Source organism: Lathyrus oleraceus, chromosome 4 (genome assembly GCF_024323335.1).
Source record: "Lathyrus oleraceus cultivar Zhongwan6 chromosome 4, CAAS_Psat_ZW6_1.0, whole genome shotgun sequence".
NCBI classification, from domain to species: Eukaryota; Viridiplantae; Streptophyta; class Magnoliopsida; order Fabales; family Fabaceae; genus Lathyrus; species Lathyrus oleraceus.
This window is the reverse complement of record NC_066582.1, coordinates 44405298-44420578: the sequence shown is the minus strand read 5'-3', so window position 1 is coordinate 44420578 and position 15281 is coordinate 44405298. Positions and strand designations below refer to the sequence as shown.

Sequence of the window (15281 nt, the reverse complement as noted above, 5' to 3'; positions counted from 1 at the left end):
ATGATTTTGACTTCAAGTATCATCAAACTCAATGGATCTTGGATGTTGATGGGGTGAAAATCCTAATCCATCAAAATGGATGATTGATTTTGATGATGACTTGATCAAATTTGTGATTTAATTTGGGTGTGACCTCTCTTGTCCCCTTTCTTCTTCATCACCTTCTTTTCCCTTTGATCAATTAGATGGATTTGTGTCCATCTTGTTCATGATGTGTCGATTGGTGCTTGATGAACTTTCATCATTTCAAGTCTACCTTCTAAGTGACCATGAATCATTTAAGGTACTTTGGATTGATGTATAAGTTTGTCCTAAGTGTCATGAAATGTGGATTTAAGTAATGTACCGTCCTCATAGCCTTTGTGCTTGATCATTCCCTTTATTTTTCTTTCCTTGTGTGGCATAGCTTTAGGAGGATGATTACATATCATTTCTCTAGCATGTATTAACACAAACATTATTATTGACTGGCCTCAGATAGTTGTGACTTCTACATAAGTCCAATTACGATTGTTTAACATAGCGCTAAATTTGTCCCAAGGGCAATGGAATTTTTACAAGTGAGATTGTAAGTCTCTTATTCCTCATGGTATTGTGTGAAAATGAATTCTCCCAAAATCCTGATTTTTTTCTTCAGTTTTGGGCCTTTTCCCAAAATCCTGATTTTTTCTTCAGTTTTGGGCCTTCTCCCAAAATCCTGATTTTGGTTGATGTCAAATGACTTGTTCTTGACATTTTATCTTGTCTTATAGTCCATCTTCTTCATCACTTTGTTGAATTATCTTCTAAGTAATACAATGGCATTAGATATCCCTTCATCTGTATCCAGGTTCACATTCATCTTCGAAGTCTTCAACATTAGACACAAAGGCTATGCTTTTCTTCTTTTCAGATTTTCCATTGATCCCTAATTCAAAGATCTAAAGAGATCCCATAAGTTCATCAACTTTCATGTTGTTTATATCTTGGGCTTCTTCAATGGCAGTTACCTTCATGTCAAATCTCTTTGGAAGAGATCTGAGAATTTTTCTGACCAACTTAGCTTCTGACATCTTCTCCCCCAGGGCACTCGAGGCACTGGTTATCTCAATAATATTCATGTGAAAGTCATGAATGCTCTCATCCTCCTTAATTCTTAAGTTCTCAAACTTGGTGGTAATAAGTTTAAGTCTTTACATCTTCACCTTAGAGGTTCCTTCATGAGCAGTCTTCAAGATCTCCCAAGCATCTTTATCAATAGTACAATTATTTATCAGTTTGAATATGTTCTTTTCAACTCCATTGAACAAGGAACTCAATGCTTTGGAGTTTCCCTGAGCTAATTTATCATTTTCATCATCCCAGTCTTACTCATCCTTCAGCACATCAGTAATCTTACCATCTTTATCTATAGTCATTGGTGGATCCCATCCCTTGACCACAGATTTCCAAGCCTTATTGTCCATGGATTTAATAAAGGCCACCATATGAGTTTTCCAGTAGTCATAGTTGGTGCCATCAAGAATGGGTGGTCTGTTCATAAATCCTCCTTCCTTGTCCATTATACCAGAAAGTATCTTCCCTGAATCTGACCCATACACAGAGCAGGATACCTGCTCTGATACCAATTGAAATTATGGTATGCAGATATCAGATGTCCTAAGAGATGTCGAGACACTAATATTTGATCAAAACATAATGACACTATAACATACAGATATGAGAACAAAAAATAACATAACACACATAGTTGTTAACCTAGTTCGGTGTACAACAACACCTACATCTAGGGGCTACCGAGTCAGGGAGGAAATCCACTAAATAGTATCAGTTTGTAGACCTTCAGGAAACTATCTCCAGTTTACAATCTACTCCCTAATCACTACCTGTGCTTGACTTCTACCTAAGACACACCTAGATATGAGACACTTCTCACTTCCCTTTCAATCACAGCAGTGATGAATCAATATAATTATGAAAGTTTCAGAAGTCCCACTTCACAGACACACAATCACTCAATTCTTAAAATCTTATGAGTGATTGACAGAACTTACAACTCAATAGAGACGATCCTACTCTTATATCAAGATGATATTAGAGAGGCTCACAATTAACAAGAACATACAAACCCTAACACCTCACTAAAACAATATTTGATTCGTCCTTCAATTAGGTTTGAGGCATTCTATTTATAACCAAAGACTGGACTGGATTTGGGCTTCATACACGTAGTGAGACAGCTGCCAAAAGTCAGCATAAAATTAGGTCTTCAATCAAGAGTTTCCTAAAATGTCTCAACATTTAGAAAAACAGAATAACTTTAAATTCAAATAGAATCTCTGATTCCTCAATCTTGGACACCACATAGGATTACTTAATATTCCTAGAATATTCAGTATCTGTTAATCAACCAACCGTTACCAAGAGTAGACCAGTATCAAACAAGATGTCAGATCCACATGTTAGAATATCTTGTTCAACATGTTGCTGCTAAGCTAGTTTTATCAAAATTACTGCCAATCACAAAATCAGAGAACTAACAGAAGGCATCATCACTCACAATTAGGATGAGATCCAAAAAATCTTCATCCAATTTTTTAAAGAGAAATTCAAATCTTCAAATCCAAACAATCCCAACAAGACTAATATTATGTTCCAAAATACCCTCACATAAGATATGAAGAATGATCTTAATAGACATTCATAGAAGAAGAAGTCTATAATTCTATAAATAATCTTAAGGCCGTGACAACCTCTTTGCTGGATGGTATCCTAGTCATTTTCTATCAAAATTGCTTGAACATCATTGGTACCGATGTCATCTCAACTACTTTTAACATCCTTAATAATAATTGTTCCCTTAGAAAGATTAGTGAAACTTACATTGCTCTTATCCAAAAAAAATAGCAACCCTAAGACCCCCTATAATTATAGACCTATATTTTTGTGTAAGGATATCCTTAAGATCATCACCAAAATTATATCTAACAGAGTTTAAAAAAAAACTTCACCATATTATTAGTGAGAATCAAAGTGTTTTTGTCTATAATAGGGTGATCAATGACAACACTAACATAGCCTTTGAGACTTTCCATTTTCTAAATAAGAATAGCAAAAGGAAGCAGGGATATATGGATATTAAGATGGATATGGATAAATCCTATGATAGGTTAAAATGGGTTTTCATAAAGCACACTCTGATTACAACAGTTTTTCCCGAAGGCATAATCAATACTATTATGAATTGTATTACTATTGTTTCTTTTCTATCCTTACCAATGGTCATCCATCCCCCCCCCCCTTCTACTCTTCTAGATGTATCAGATAGGGGAGCCCTTCTCCCTTTACCTCTTCATTATGTGTGTTAATGTTTTACGTATCATGATTAGAAAGTCTCAAGATAATAATCATATACATGGCATATCTATTGCTAAAAATGACCCTAACATCACTCATCTTTTCTTTGTAGATGATAGCTTAATTTTTCGCAAAGTTGGGGATCGAGAAGCTACTAACCTTATCGACATCCTTAATGTATATCAAGAGGTTTTGAATCAGAAGATAAATTTTCAAAAATCAAGGTTGATGTTTGGCATTAATGTTACGCTGAGAATAAGGACAACGTTAAAACCCTCCTCAACATTCCCACTACTAATTGCATTAAAATCCACTTAGGCCTCCCTACCAAAATAGGCTTATCTAAAGCTCACTTTTCAACTTCATCTTAGACAAGATCAGAAAAAAAACTTAAAGGCTAGAAAAGAAATATAATATCTTATGTTAGAAGGGTTACTCTTATCAAATTTATTGCTCAAGCAACCCCACTTAAATTATGAGTTCATTCCTTATCCCTAACTCCATTTTCCAACAAATAGAAGGTATCATAAGGAATTTTTGGTGGGGGGACAAGGAAAATAGCAAGAATATTTACTAGAAAAATTCGGCAAATCTTTGTAAACCTAAAGATGAAGGAGGTTTTAAGGTCAAATCTATTAGAAAATTCAATGAAGCTCTCTTAGATAAACAAGTTTGGAGAATGCAATGCAACCCCAACTATCTTATAACTAGACTCCTCAAAGAAAAATATTTTCCCAAATGTGACATCCTTTAAAGGGAAAATACTTTCTCTGGAAAACCAAGTTACACTCAACAACACAGGAAATACTTCAAACACCATCAACAAGGACAAGAATGTCTTGCACCATAGATAAAGATAACATGAGAATTATGAAGTAAACTACTAATTAGGATGGTCTAAAAAAATGAAACACTAACGAGAAATTACTAGAAGAGCATGACATAATTCATGTTGACCCAAATCTAAATCCCAATACTGAAATCACTCATTATCAACTTGAAAATCACAACAAGCAACAAGGGAGTTCGGAGCAGAACAATGACTATAACCCAATATCTAAAAGAGAAATGGAAAAGATAATAGAGATCATACAACTGATAAATAGAGTAAAGGAAAAGCTAAGGTCTTGAACACACCAGCATGAGAAGAGAACGTGCATTCCTTAAACCATGAAGTTAAGCAAGTTAATCTCTCAAAGACGGACATAAATTTGCATCAAGACCCAGAAACATTGAGGATAATGATATCAAAATAAGCTTAGAAGAAAAGAAAATAAGGTTTAAAGCTAGGGTTTTGAACTCACCGGAAGGAGATGACAACATGCTTCCTTTGAACCAACGGATTAAGCAAGCCAATAGCTTAGAGACGAACATTAATCTGCATCATAAACCCATAAACATAAAAGGAAAATGAAGTCAACATCAACTTAGATTAAAAAAATTCAAAATAATTCTATAAATTTAAACTTACCTCCGGTGAACAACACAAATCAAACCCACGCCACCCAAAAAAGAACGCGAATTGATAGAAACACTCAAAATAACTCTTGGAACCCTCATAAATCATGATGGGTTAAATGTAACACTAATGCATGTCTGGACCTTCGAGGAAAATGGGGCCTTGGATCGTTTTTCATAAATCAGAAAGGCAAAACCATGGCTTATTCCACATTGCTAATGAAAGGTGATGATAACCCCATTGCGGTGAAAAAAATGTCTTTAAACAATGTCATTGAAATGGTGAACAAAAGTTGCTTCATAAGTTGTTTTTGAAACAAATAACAAAAACGTTTTTATAATGATAATATATGAAACTCATCAAAGAACCGTAGTGAGTATGGTCTGCAATAATGCAAAGAAGAAGCTTAAAGTTTTGAGAGGTTTATAGGATTTTTTCTTAGAAAGAGAAACAATCCAAGTGGCACACCTTTTGGCAAAAAAATTACTAAAATCCTCCTTAATAGGTTGTGGATTAAGGATACGCCTCCTTAATTAGTAGTGGATTAAGGACACACCTCATTGTATTGAAATCATATCCATCAAAGATATGAGGCTCATCTAATTATTTTTCTTCTTTTATAAATAAAAACAACAATGACAAAAGAGTAACCCAATTTTGAAAGGGGGATTACCTTATGCATCTTTACTGGTGTTCACGAACCCTAGTGAAAAATAAAAAATGCCCATAAAATCCGGAATATAATCTCTGGTCGTACTAAAAATGCAACCAAAGTCAAGTCTCAGATCAGACCATAAATAAAAAAAAATTGAAGGTTAAGCTCTTCATTTTTTATGGAAGTTAATTTTCGGAATCCTCCATGTTATTTCACACCATAAACAATTGTATAAATGAGAATAACAATATAAATTAACATAAATCTTTGTTATGACATACACACATTACATAGATTTTTGTTAACGTAAATCTAACATTATATTTTATCATTAAGAGATAATTGAGAACGTTTCAACATCTTTAGAATATCGTTTGACGATATTGCAACTCGATCAGACTCTTTCTTTCATATCGGTCTTCAACTAAAATTTGTTGAACTATATTTTCCTTTATCAATTGAGGGAGAATGATAATGGAGCTTCACAAATATTTAATTATCTTGGTATCACAATAGATTCTCTAGTGTAGATTTCTTATCGACAAGACGGATGATCTCTGTAAACCTAAATTCAAGAGGGTGTCTCTCGCCGATAAAGTAAACAAATATGAGATACGAATATTGAGACATTTTATGATATTTTAGTTAACAAACTGAGGGGCTGTTTCAGTAAGAAAACCCATTTATGTTTAGAGAAACACAAGAAAAAATTTGTTTAAAACTTAAATTCTAGATTTATCCATATTAATAATTGTTTTGTAGAAATTTTTTTGGCATAATATTTTATTCACAAATGTATCCAAATTACATCCCTGACAATACCAACCCTAGATAAATCACATTAACTTTGTTAGTTACTATTTCTCAATTCAACTTTGTTACTTGTTTTATTTTCATCCTAATTTGATTGATCCAAACACAATAAATTTTCTCCTTCACCTGTCTAATTTTCTCCTTCACCTGTCTAAAATTGTAACTTTTGTTATGTAATAAAAACAAAATAATACATATAAATATATATATAAATATAAGGTAGAATTTTACTCATCACCACTAAAGATAAGTTTACGAATTTCTTAAGAGTTATTCATCACCACTAAAACCCCTAGAAGTAGAAAGAAAATGTCATATTAGAATAACCTAGAAAACACATTTGCAATGTATTTTTACTTTCTAAAAATGCAAATCCAATATATATATATATAAACACGTATATAATATATAAACACGTATTTTTGAACCAACTCATTTTTTTACCATTTTTCATAATACGGACAAATTTAATCAATTATATTAAAACAAAAATGCATCATTTTATCATAAGTGATTAAAAGACTTTTAAGTATAAATGTAATAGTTAAATCTTAAAACATCTTCCTTTTTTCTATCCAAATCATTTTGGATATTGCTCAAAAACCTGCTGTGAGAATTGCATATATTATTTTTTAAAAACATATGAGAAATTGATACAAAATGTTCCAACTTGTGCTATGTGGATGCTTCTAACATGAGACCAAACACAGCACTAGCAAACAGCAAAACAAAAACACATACTACAATAGTTATATACACACATAGGCTCTTCTCTTTTATGACAGCAGAATTGTACAACAACACTTGTGGTAGAACAACTGATAAGAAAGCTCAAAGCTCATCATCTCCACGTTTTCCACCCAATTTATCTTTCAGATTTTGTGATTTAGCTGCCTTCTCAGCACTGTATTCCCCTGCCCCTGCTCATCACACATACACTAAGCACTTAAGCAATCACAATATGTGTTTTTCTCTATATTACCATGCGCATACTAGAAATGTTAGTACTAAAAAACAAGTTTGAACTGTACAAACCAGATGCTGCGTTTTTCTGAGCACTATCAGTTGCATATTCAGAAGCCTCTTTGGTTCTCTGAGCAGCATCATTTGCATATTCAGAAGCCTCTTTGATCCTCTGAGCAGCATCGTCTTTGGACTTGTATGAAGCATCATTGGCATACTCTTTTGACTTGTATGCTGCATCATTGGCATAATCTTTGGCCTTCTGTGCAGCATCACCTGCATAATCTTTTGATTTATATGCTGCATCACCTACATAGTCTTTGGTCTTATATGCAGCATCTTTGGTTTTCTGTGCAGCATCACCAGCATATTCTTTGGTCTTCTGTGTAGCATCACCAGCATAATCTTTGGCCTTCTGGGCAGCACCTTTTGTCTTCTCTGCAGAATCACTTGCATACTCTTTCGCCTTTTCTGCAGTATAGTCGTTTGTCTTGTATGCTGCATCTTTGGACTTCTCCGCTGCATCACCTGCATACTCTTTAGTCTTCTTTGCAGCATTGTATGCTGCATCACCAGCATAATCTTTAGTCTTATATGCTGCATCTTTGGTCTTCTCTGTGGCGTCACTTGCATACTCTTTGGCCTTCCCTGCAGCATCACCAGCATAATCTTTAGTCTTATATGCTGCATCTTTGGTCTTCTCTGTGGCGTCATTTGCATACTCTTGAGACTTATGCGCGGCACCAGTGACATATTCTTTGGCCTTCTGTGCAGCTTTTTGTGCAGCATCAGTGGCATATTCTTTAGCCTTATGCAAAGCTTCACCAGCAAAGTCTCTGGTGTCCTCTGGAGCATCATCAGTATAATAACAACCAGTTTTCTCAGTAGCATCACCGGTACAATGTTTGGTCTTGCCAGCAGCATCAGTGGCATAATCTCTTATCTTTTGAGAAGCATCCCAAGCATTTTTTTTGGTTTTCTCAGCAGCATCCTGGGCTTGATCGGAGGCTTTTTTAGCAGTTTCCTTGGATTTTTGTGCAGTTTCACTTGCACAATCTTTGGTTTTCTGTGCAGTGTCTGAAGCACAGTCAGATGCTTTGTGAGGGGTGCTATCCTTATCTTTGAAGCCAAGTCCTTCAGTGAGTTTCTCTTTGGCCCATCCAGTCCATGTTTCTGCGGCTTCTTTCCCTTCCTTTCCCGTTTCAGATGCTTTGTTGGCAGTTTCCATGGTCTTGGCTTTCACATCTTGAAAATCATGAGCTTCCTCTTCTTTTGAAGGCGTGTGACCAACACTAGAAGAATTACAGTTAATGGCAAACAGAAGTAACATAAATGTCACCAAAACAACCCTGGTAGCCATCACCATGTAGTAGCTTTATCAGTGTGACAACAACAAAATGGAAGGGAAAAATGTGTGACAAAAATGGGAATTGTTTTTGTGATGTGATTTGCAAATTGTAATGTAGAATTTGAGAGAAGAGAAAGTGGTAGAATGAATGAGAGAGGTTAGTATGGAGGAAGTTTATATAAGAGGAGTTGAGGGACATGGTTGCAGGGTAACATGCAACGTGGCCTGTTTAAGAACATGTGGAATTTTACGTGTCAGTCATAGAAACAAAGTGTGTTTCATCATTACTGGTTTTTTTTTTTGGTTTTCATGTTGCGGTTTTCATGTCGGCGTGTACGTGTCATAAACGACACAGATGCACCGTCTGATTCATTTGATTTTTTAAAGATAAAATTAAAGCATTGAAAGTAAATTAGAACAAGTTTTTTTTTTCTTTTCAATAATGTGTTTTCTCGATTGATTTAGCTTCTTCCAGTTCTATCCTTGCCACCATCACATTTTTTTTTTAAGTATAATCCATGAGATTCAAGTGTGATTTTATGCAGTGTTAAATTCTATTGAATGAGCATTCAACAGTAGTCTTCTTCAATTCGAAAGATTAATCTTTACCGTTTGCAGAAGATTCCCCTACCGAAAAACTAAAAACTATTTCATTTAAACTTATCTTTGCAAAATGATATCATGGTATGCTTGATAAGCAAAAGCACGTAAAGATACATTACTTGTTTGGGCTAAAAACAAATCTACATTTGTCTCCAATAAGGAGAAATTAATCTTAAACTACTATCATGAAAATATCTCTAAATACATATCATTCAAAAAGCTCTTGCTTGTAGCTAAAGATATCTCCCACCAGTCATGATGTCAAGAAGAATTGTACAACTTTGAATACTAAAAATGGCTCCCCCAAACACTACTCCATCAAATCAATAAATTTAAATTATTAGACAATGGCAATGACCAAACTCCACCCAGAAAAACACATGGTTTTGGTTCTATCTAAATTGAAGTAATTTGTTCTCTGCCAGATAACAATTGATCGAGAGTAAAACAAGAAAAAAGAAACTGACTAAACTCTAGACAGGAAGCCTGTGAATTTGGAGACTCAAACCAGATCCATATAACCACTCTCCATTGCCATTCTCTATCATGTGAAAATATTTGCATCTTGCTTTATTCAAAATTCCCTGTGTCACAGAAATTTTGTCAATGTTGTTGCTTGCTGGTAAAAATGATCATATAATTCCAAACAACCGGTATTAAGCATGGTATAAAACATATGAGACAGTAACTACAAATTCACTGTTATAGTATCAAACATCAAAAACATACTCTCAAATTTGGGATGCATCATGACACACTGTCATATATGAAGAAGACATAGTAGGAAAAAAAACTTCTGAGAGAGACTTACTATGCTGCAAAACTAGGGAAGTTTGCACGTCTTCCGATTGTGGCCAAGCCCTTTGCATTTGCCACATTGAAGCTGACGTTTAATTATGTCTATCGATTCAACCTGCTTTGTTTTTGGCCGGCCAGGAGGCCGCTTAGTTGGTGGAGGGGTTACTATGGTAACTGTCATATCCGGTTCAACCTGGACTGGTCTGTCAATATCCGGAAGAGCGTGAATTGATTCTGCATATGTTAATCTGTAATTCTCAACTGTGAAGTATCTGGAACAATAATCATATAGGTCCCTACCAACACAGTCAAAGACAGCAATAGCATGGCAGCAAGGAAGGCCATTAAGTTTCCATCTCCTGCAGCTACAATCCCAATTATCAATATCGACCATTTCAACAGATTCTCCACAGACCTCAAATGTGGTACCTTGTGAGAGCAACACTTGTAGTGAGCGAGCATCTGACGCTTCCTTTTGGATCATTTCCTCCTTGGAAGGTGTCAATTTTGTTATCCATTGATTAGACTCCTCGCGTCGCATGCTAAATGTTTCCATCATATTACCTCGTAATACATCAATCATTTGAGTAATTGGCAACTCGTGCGCCTCTGAGACCCAACTGTAAAATTGCTGTCCGAAATTTGATGTCATATGATTATACCTAGTTCCATTGAAGAATGCATTGGACCAGTGCTCTGGCTCACTTTGTATGACCCAGTTGTAGGCTTCAGGAGAAATACCTTTTATATTCTCAATACTACGTTCAAAAACTTCTGGTTTGGATGCGTATGCAGCGGCATAAAAATCATTAACCATGAAACGTCTGGCTTCATGAGAGAATTGCCCCTTCAAGTCTCTGTTCAGTTTGTCAGCAAGGTGACGTAAACAATAGCCATGGTAGCAGTTTTCAAATATTTCAGACAATGACTTTTTTAGCCCATTCTGAAAATCTGAAACAAATGTAATCTGCTCAGATGTTGATAAAGCTGATTTCAGCTCCTGCAGAAACCAATGCCAGTTGTCTTCAGTTTCGGCATCTACAACAGCAAAGGCTACAGGAAAAATGCCATCATTTCCATCGACAGAAATTGCAGCTAATAATTCTCCTTGATACTTTGAGTTCAAAGGAGTTCTGTCAAGGAAAATGAGAGGGCGGCAGGCTTGCAGGAAACCAGTTAATGAGGCATGGAATGATACAAAAAGACGATGGAAACTTGAGTCCTCTTTCGTCGTGAATGTTGCAAAACTACCTGGATTTGTCTCTTTTATCTTCTCACAGAAGAATGGCAATTGAGTATATGCTTCTTTATAGGAGCCTTGAAGTTGTTCTCTAGCAATTTCTTTTGCACGCCATGCTTGAGAATAATTTAACTGTATCCCATACTCGCGCTTTATGTCATCTGCAATATCCTTTGGCTTGTAATTGGGTGAAGCTTTCAATTTCTCTTTTATAATACTTCCCACCCAACCTCTAGTTGCACGATACCCAGCTTTGACAGCTGATCCTTCACAAGTATGATTTCTGTTCATTTTCTTGATGCAAATCAACTGAGTGGTAGACAACTTCGATGCATATATTCTCCAGGGACAGCCCTGAGATTTACATTTGACCGTGACACGATGACTATCGTTTTTTTTATATCTGTAAGCAAAACCATGCGCAATAGAGTATTTATGCAATGCCTCTCGGAATTCACTAAAACTATTAAACCTTTGGTCGACACCAGTGATGGTATTTTCCCACTGCTGTGCTGCTCTATGAGGCTTATCATCATTGGCCCCAGAACAAAGAGATTGAGCAGGGGCTTCATTAGCTACATCTATCTCAACTTGTTCAATGGATTGGGCTGCATCAACAGCTGCTATATTAATAGGGAGAACATCAGGAACAACAGCTTCTGACACAGTTGTCCTACTTGACCTGCATCACCATATGTTCTCTAAAATTTTCAAAAAATTCACAAGTAAATGCATATGAATATAAATTGTTTAATACTATATGCTATGCAAGATTGCCAAGATCGGGATCTTGCATAAGATCGAGAGGGGATAACAAGATCGTAAAACATAAGATCGTAGCTAAGATTGGAAGATTCTACTCAATTATTTTTATAATATCGACAGGAGGTGGCAAGACAGTAAAACATAAGATCGTGATTCGTAACAGAAATCGTAAGATATTACTGAAGTGAAAAATAATACTAGATATTTGAAGTATTTTTACATGATATGTTGCTAGGCAAGTGTATTCGTGGTAAAGTGACCTTTTATCACATTCTTTAGACGTATATGATAGTCTTGTTGATGGCGGATGGCGGTCCTTGGCGGAGAGCCAAAATCCCGCCATATCGGTCGCTTTGCGGCGCCGTTATAGTGGATTATGGCGGAAAAATCCACGATATCGGCCTATATTTACCATTGCGACGAGCCCAAAAACCGTCATGTATATCCCCTATAGCGGCCATGGCACCACAATTTGATAACACTGGTGTATGATTAAATTTTATACTTTATTACCATTTATCAAAAGAATTTGTTAGACATTATGGACATATTTGGTCCATAATTGGTTTATCATAAGTCTAATATAAAACAAATCCTACATCTGATATGTTTATTCTCTAAACCCTAAACCAAAAACTTATCATTTCAAAAGGCATGCATTCATCACCTCCGAACCATAATTGTTGTGCCTCTGCATCTTGGTGATGGCCGGAAAACGGTCAATCATGGCCGGAACTGGCCAAGATCCCTCATAATCAATGATTTTACAATTCTTTCACAATTTAGCTACAACGCACGATTCTACATAAGATATGCGTCGTTGGAGGTGAGTGAGAACGTAAAATCTTGATAACCATGATGCTATGGCCAATAATAATGGTCCCAACCACAACATCCCAACTATACAGGTCACATTTTCATCTAGAAACAAAGGTCACATTTTCATCTAGAAACAAATGAAACATGGTTATCAAAACGTGAATTTAACGACCTACTTTATGAATCGTAAATCTCATCATAATGAATTGGAATTATTCATAATGAGATTCATGTTCATACACACTAGAGATTCGTATCAATTTAATTTAGTTTTGTATCGATATACAACTCACACGTATAGCAGATACTGATAATCAAGATGTAAAATGTGGTTAAAAGAAAAAACGTAGGACTCTCTAACATCATATACATCGATTTCTACCGTTACGAACCAATTTAAACTACATGACGTCTATCATTAGCAAAGAAAGTCTATAAAAATGAAAATAAGGAATGATAAAACAAAAGAACTTGAGAATAACTAACTACCTACTAGCAGGCATGTTGGAAGTGTTTCGAGCCGCAACTTCCTCAGTTAACACAAACACATCAACAGTGGTAGCATCTCCAAGAAAACTAACCATGCGTTGTAAATCCTTGTCTTTGGAAACCGTAATGAGTGTTCTCTTATTGCCCGGAAGAAAGTACTTGATGCTCATGGTGTCCACATTGCAGTTAAACATTTCAGCAATTTCAGACTTGAAATCAGACAAAATAGTGTCCTGATCAATGTCAATTGCATAAGCATCACCTCCATTGTATGACAATGATCCATCTGTATTGCTCACAAACTCACCTCCTGATTGACATATAGCTATCACTTTCTTTTTAACTGTAGCCATGGCCTATCAAGAAGTGGTAACGTTTGCTTAATTGTTTAAAGAAGAAAAAAAAATGGTACTAGTAGTGATAAAATGTGACTGTCAGAAGTCAAATATCAGTGACATTCTGAACCCATAATTGCAAAATGCTCAAAATCCTACCGTTTCATTCAGTGTCAAATCATACAATTGAAATTCACAGAACAAAAAAATATAAGCTTGATTCAAAATTGTCGTAAAAATTCAATTTTTAATAGAAAAAAAACACTGCCCATAGAAGAAATCAGTGATTTTGATGAGGGGAAAAAGAAGTTAAAACTCTTGGAACAGAAAAACGACGAAAGAGAAAGGGAATGAGATAGAAACCTAAACAGCAAAATGGAGGACACCGTCGCCAATCAGAGTCTAATTTTCTGAAACTGTTATTATCTCGCTACCACGACGTATTTTCTCTGTTTTTTCTTTTTCTTTTAGGTTTTCATAAATTATCAATTTGCGGACAAAATGTGTAAAATAAATTTATATATTTCATGTAAAATTAAAGAAAACAATTAATCTCATTAAAAGATTTACAATAAGAGGCTTACAAACTTAAACTCCAAATTGTATATTATGGAAATGATGAGTATATTATAGTCGGAGATACTAGGTGATCCGCGAAATTTACATAAGTTGGTATAACGGGATGAAGTTGAACAGAACGACATATGACATAAAATTTGGAAGTATAACGTGCAAGAAAGAATTAGAAGTTTCATGTGAATGCTTGAACGTTATTGATTATTAACAAGTAAGAAGAAGAGTACGAAAGGAATGGGAGGAGTAGCTTGTATTCTGCGTGAAAATGTGTGCGAAACTACCTTGTATGTATTTAGGGATTGTCCTAAAGCCATGCATTATGGATGAACATAATTCTCCGGAACATTAGTCAAGGTATTTTCGACCTAGAGCTTTCAGTTTTAAATTGGGTTAAAATAAATATATATGAGACACTTATTGGGAGGAAAGAATGGAGTCATTTTTTTATGATTGGGTGTCATAGCCTTTGGATTTGGCGCAATAAATAGGAGCATGATAACATGTATGAACGACTTATAGATTCTGATAGGTATGTGGCTCAGTTGATAAAAGACTATGTGGTTGCTATTGGCAACAGCCGAGTGGCCTTGGATGGTAGGAAAGACACGATTTTAGTAGGTTGGAAATCTCCCGAGAATAATTGGGTTTAACTCAATACGGATAGGGCGTACAAGGCAAATAAGGTAGTTGAGTGCAAATGCATTATTCGAGACAATTAAGGTAGATGAAAGGGTGGATTTTTGAAGTATATTGGAGTGTGTAGTGTAAGTAGGGCTGAATTGTGGGGCGTGTTTGAAGGGTTAAAGATTATGAAATGGCTAGGATTGAGATATGTGAAGTTAAATTTGGACTCTATGGTGGTAGTGAACATGCTTGAAAGAGGTTCAGTAAAAAAATAAACGGTTTAATCATTGATCAAACAAATCCGCAAACTCATGGATTGGCGTGAAAAAGTTTGTAGTGGTTCACACTTATATAAAAGCGAATAAGTGTGCGGATGTGTTAGCTAATGAAGGAGTAACTCCTGAAATGGATTAGTACTTTTTAGAAGAAATCTCTCTCATGTAAAGAAGAATATTTTA

General features: G+C 35.4%; 2 protein-coding genes across 3 annotated transcripts; both read right to left on the bottom strand.

Moving 5' to 3' along the window:
* Positions 1 to 6871: 6871 nt before the first annotated feature.
* On the bottom strand, positions 6872 to 8731 carry LOC127138773 (late embryogenesis abundant protein At3g53040). The gene is made up of 2 exons (XM_051065294.1): positions 7299 to 8731; positions 6872 to 7183 (listed from the first exon to the last, which is right to left on the bottom strand). The coding sequence occupies exons 1-2, from the start codon at positions 8590 to 8592 to the stop codon at positions 7095 to 7097; spliced, it is 1383 nt and encodes a 460-aa protein (XP_050921251.1). The 5' UTR covers positions 8593 to 8731; the 3' UTR covers positions 6872 to 7094.
* A 533-nt stretch (positions 8732 to 9264) lies between these two features.
* LOC127138772 (uncharacterized) lies at positions 9265 to 14101 on the bottom strand. Of its 2 annotated transcripts, XM_051065293.1 has the most exons (4): positions 13987 to 14101; positions 13289 to 13644; positions 9989 to 11897; positions 9265 to 9761 (listed from the first exon to the last, which is right to left on the bottom strand). In XM_051065293.1, exons 2-3 carry the CDS (start codon positions 13639 to 13641, stop codon positions 10001 to 10003), a joined length of 2250 nt encoding a protein of 749 aa, XP_050921250.1. In that variant the 5' UTR covers positions 13642 to 13644; positions 13987 to 14101; the 3' UTR covers positions 9265 to 9761; positions 9989 to 10000. The 2 variants fall into 2 exon arrangements, with proteins under 2 accessions (XP_050921250.1, XP_050921249.1); XM_051065292.1 differs by lacking the exon at positions 13987 to 14101 and having other exon boundaries at positions 13289 to 13977.
* Between the last annotated feature and the right edge of the window lie 1180 nt (positions 14102 to 15281).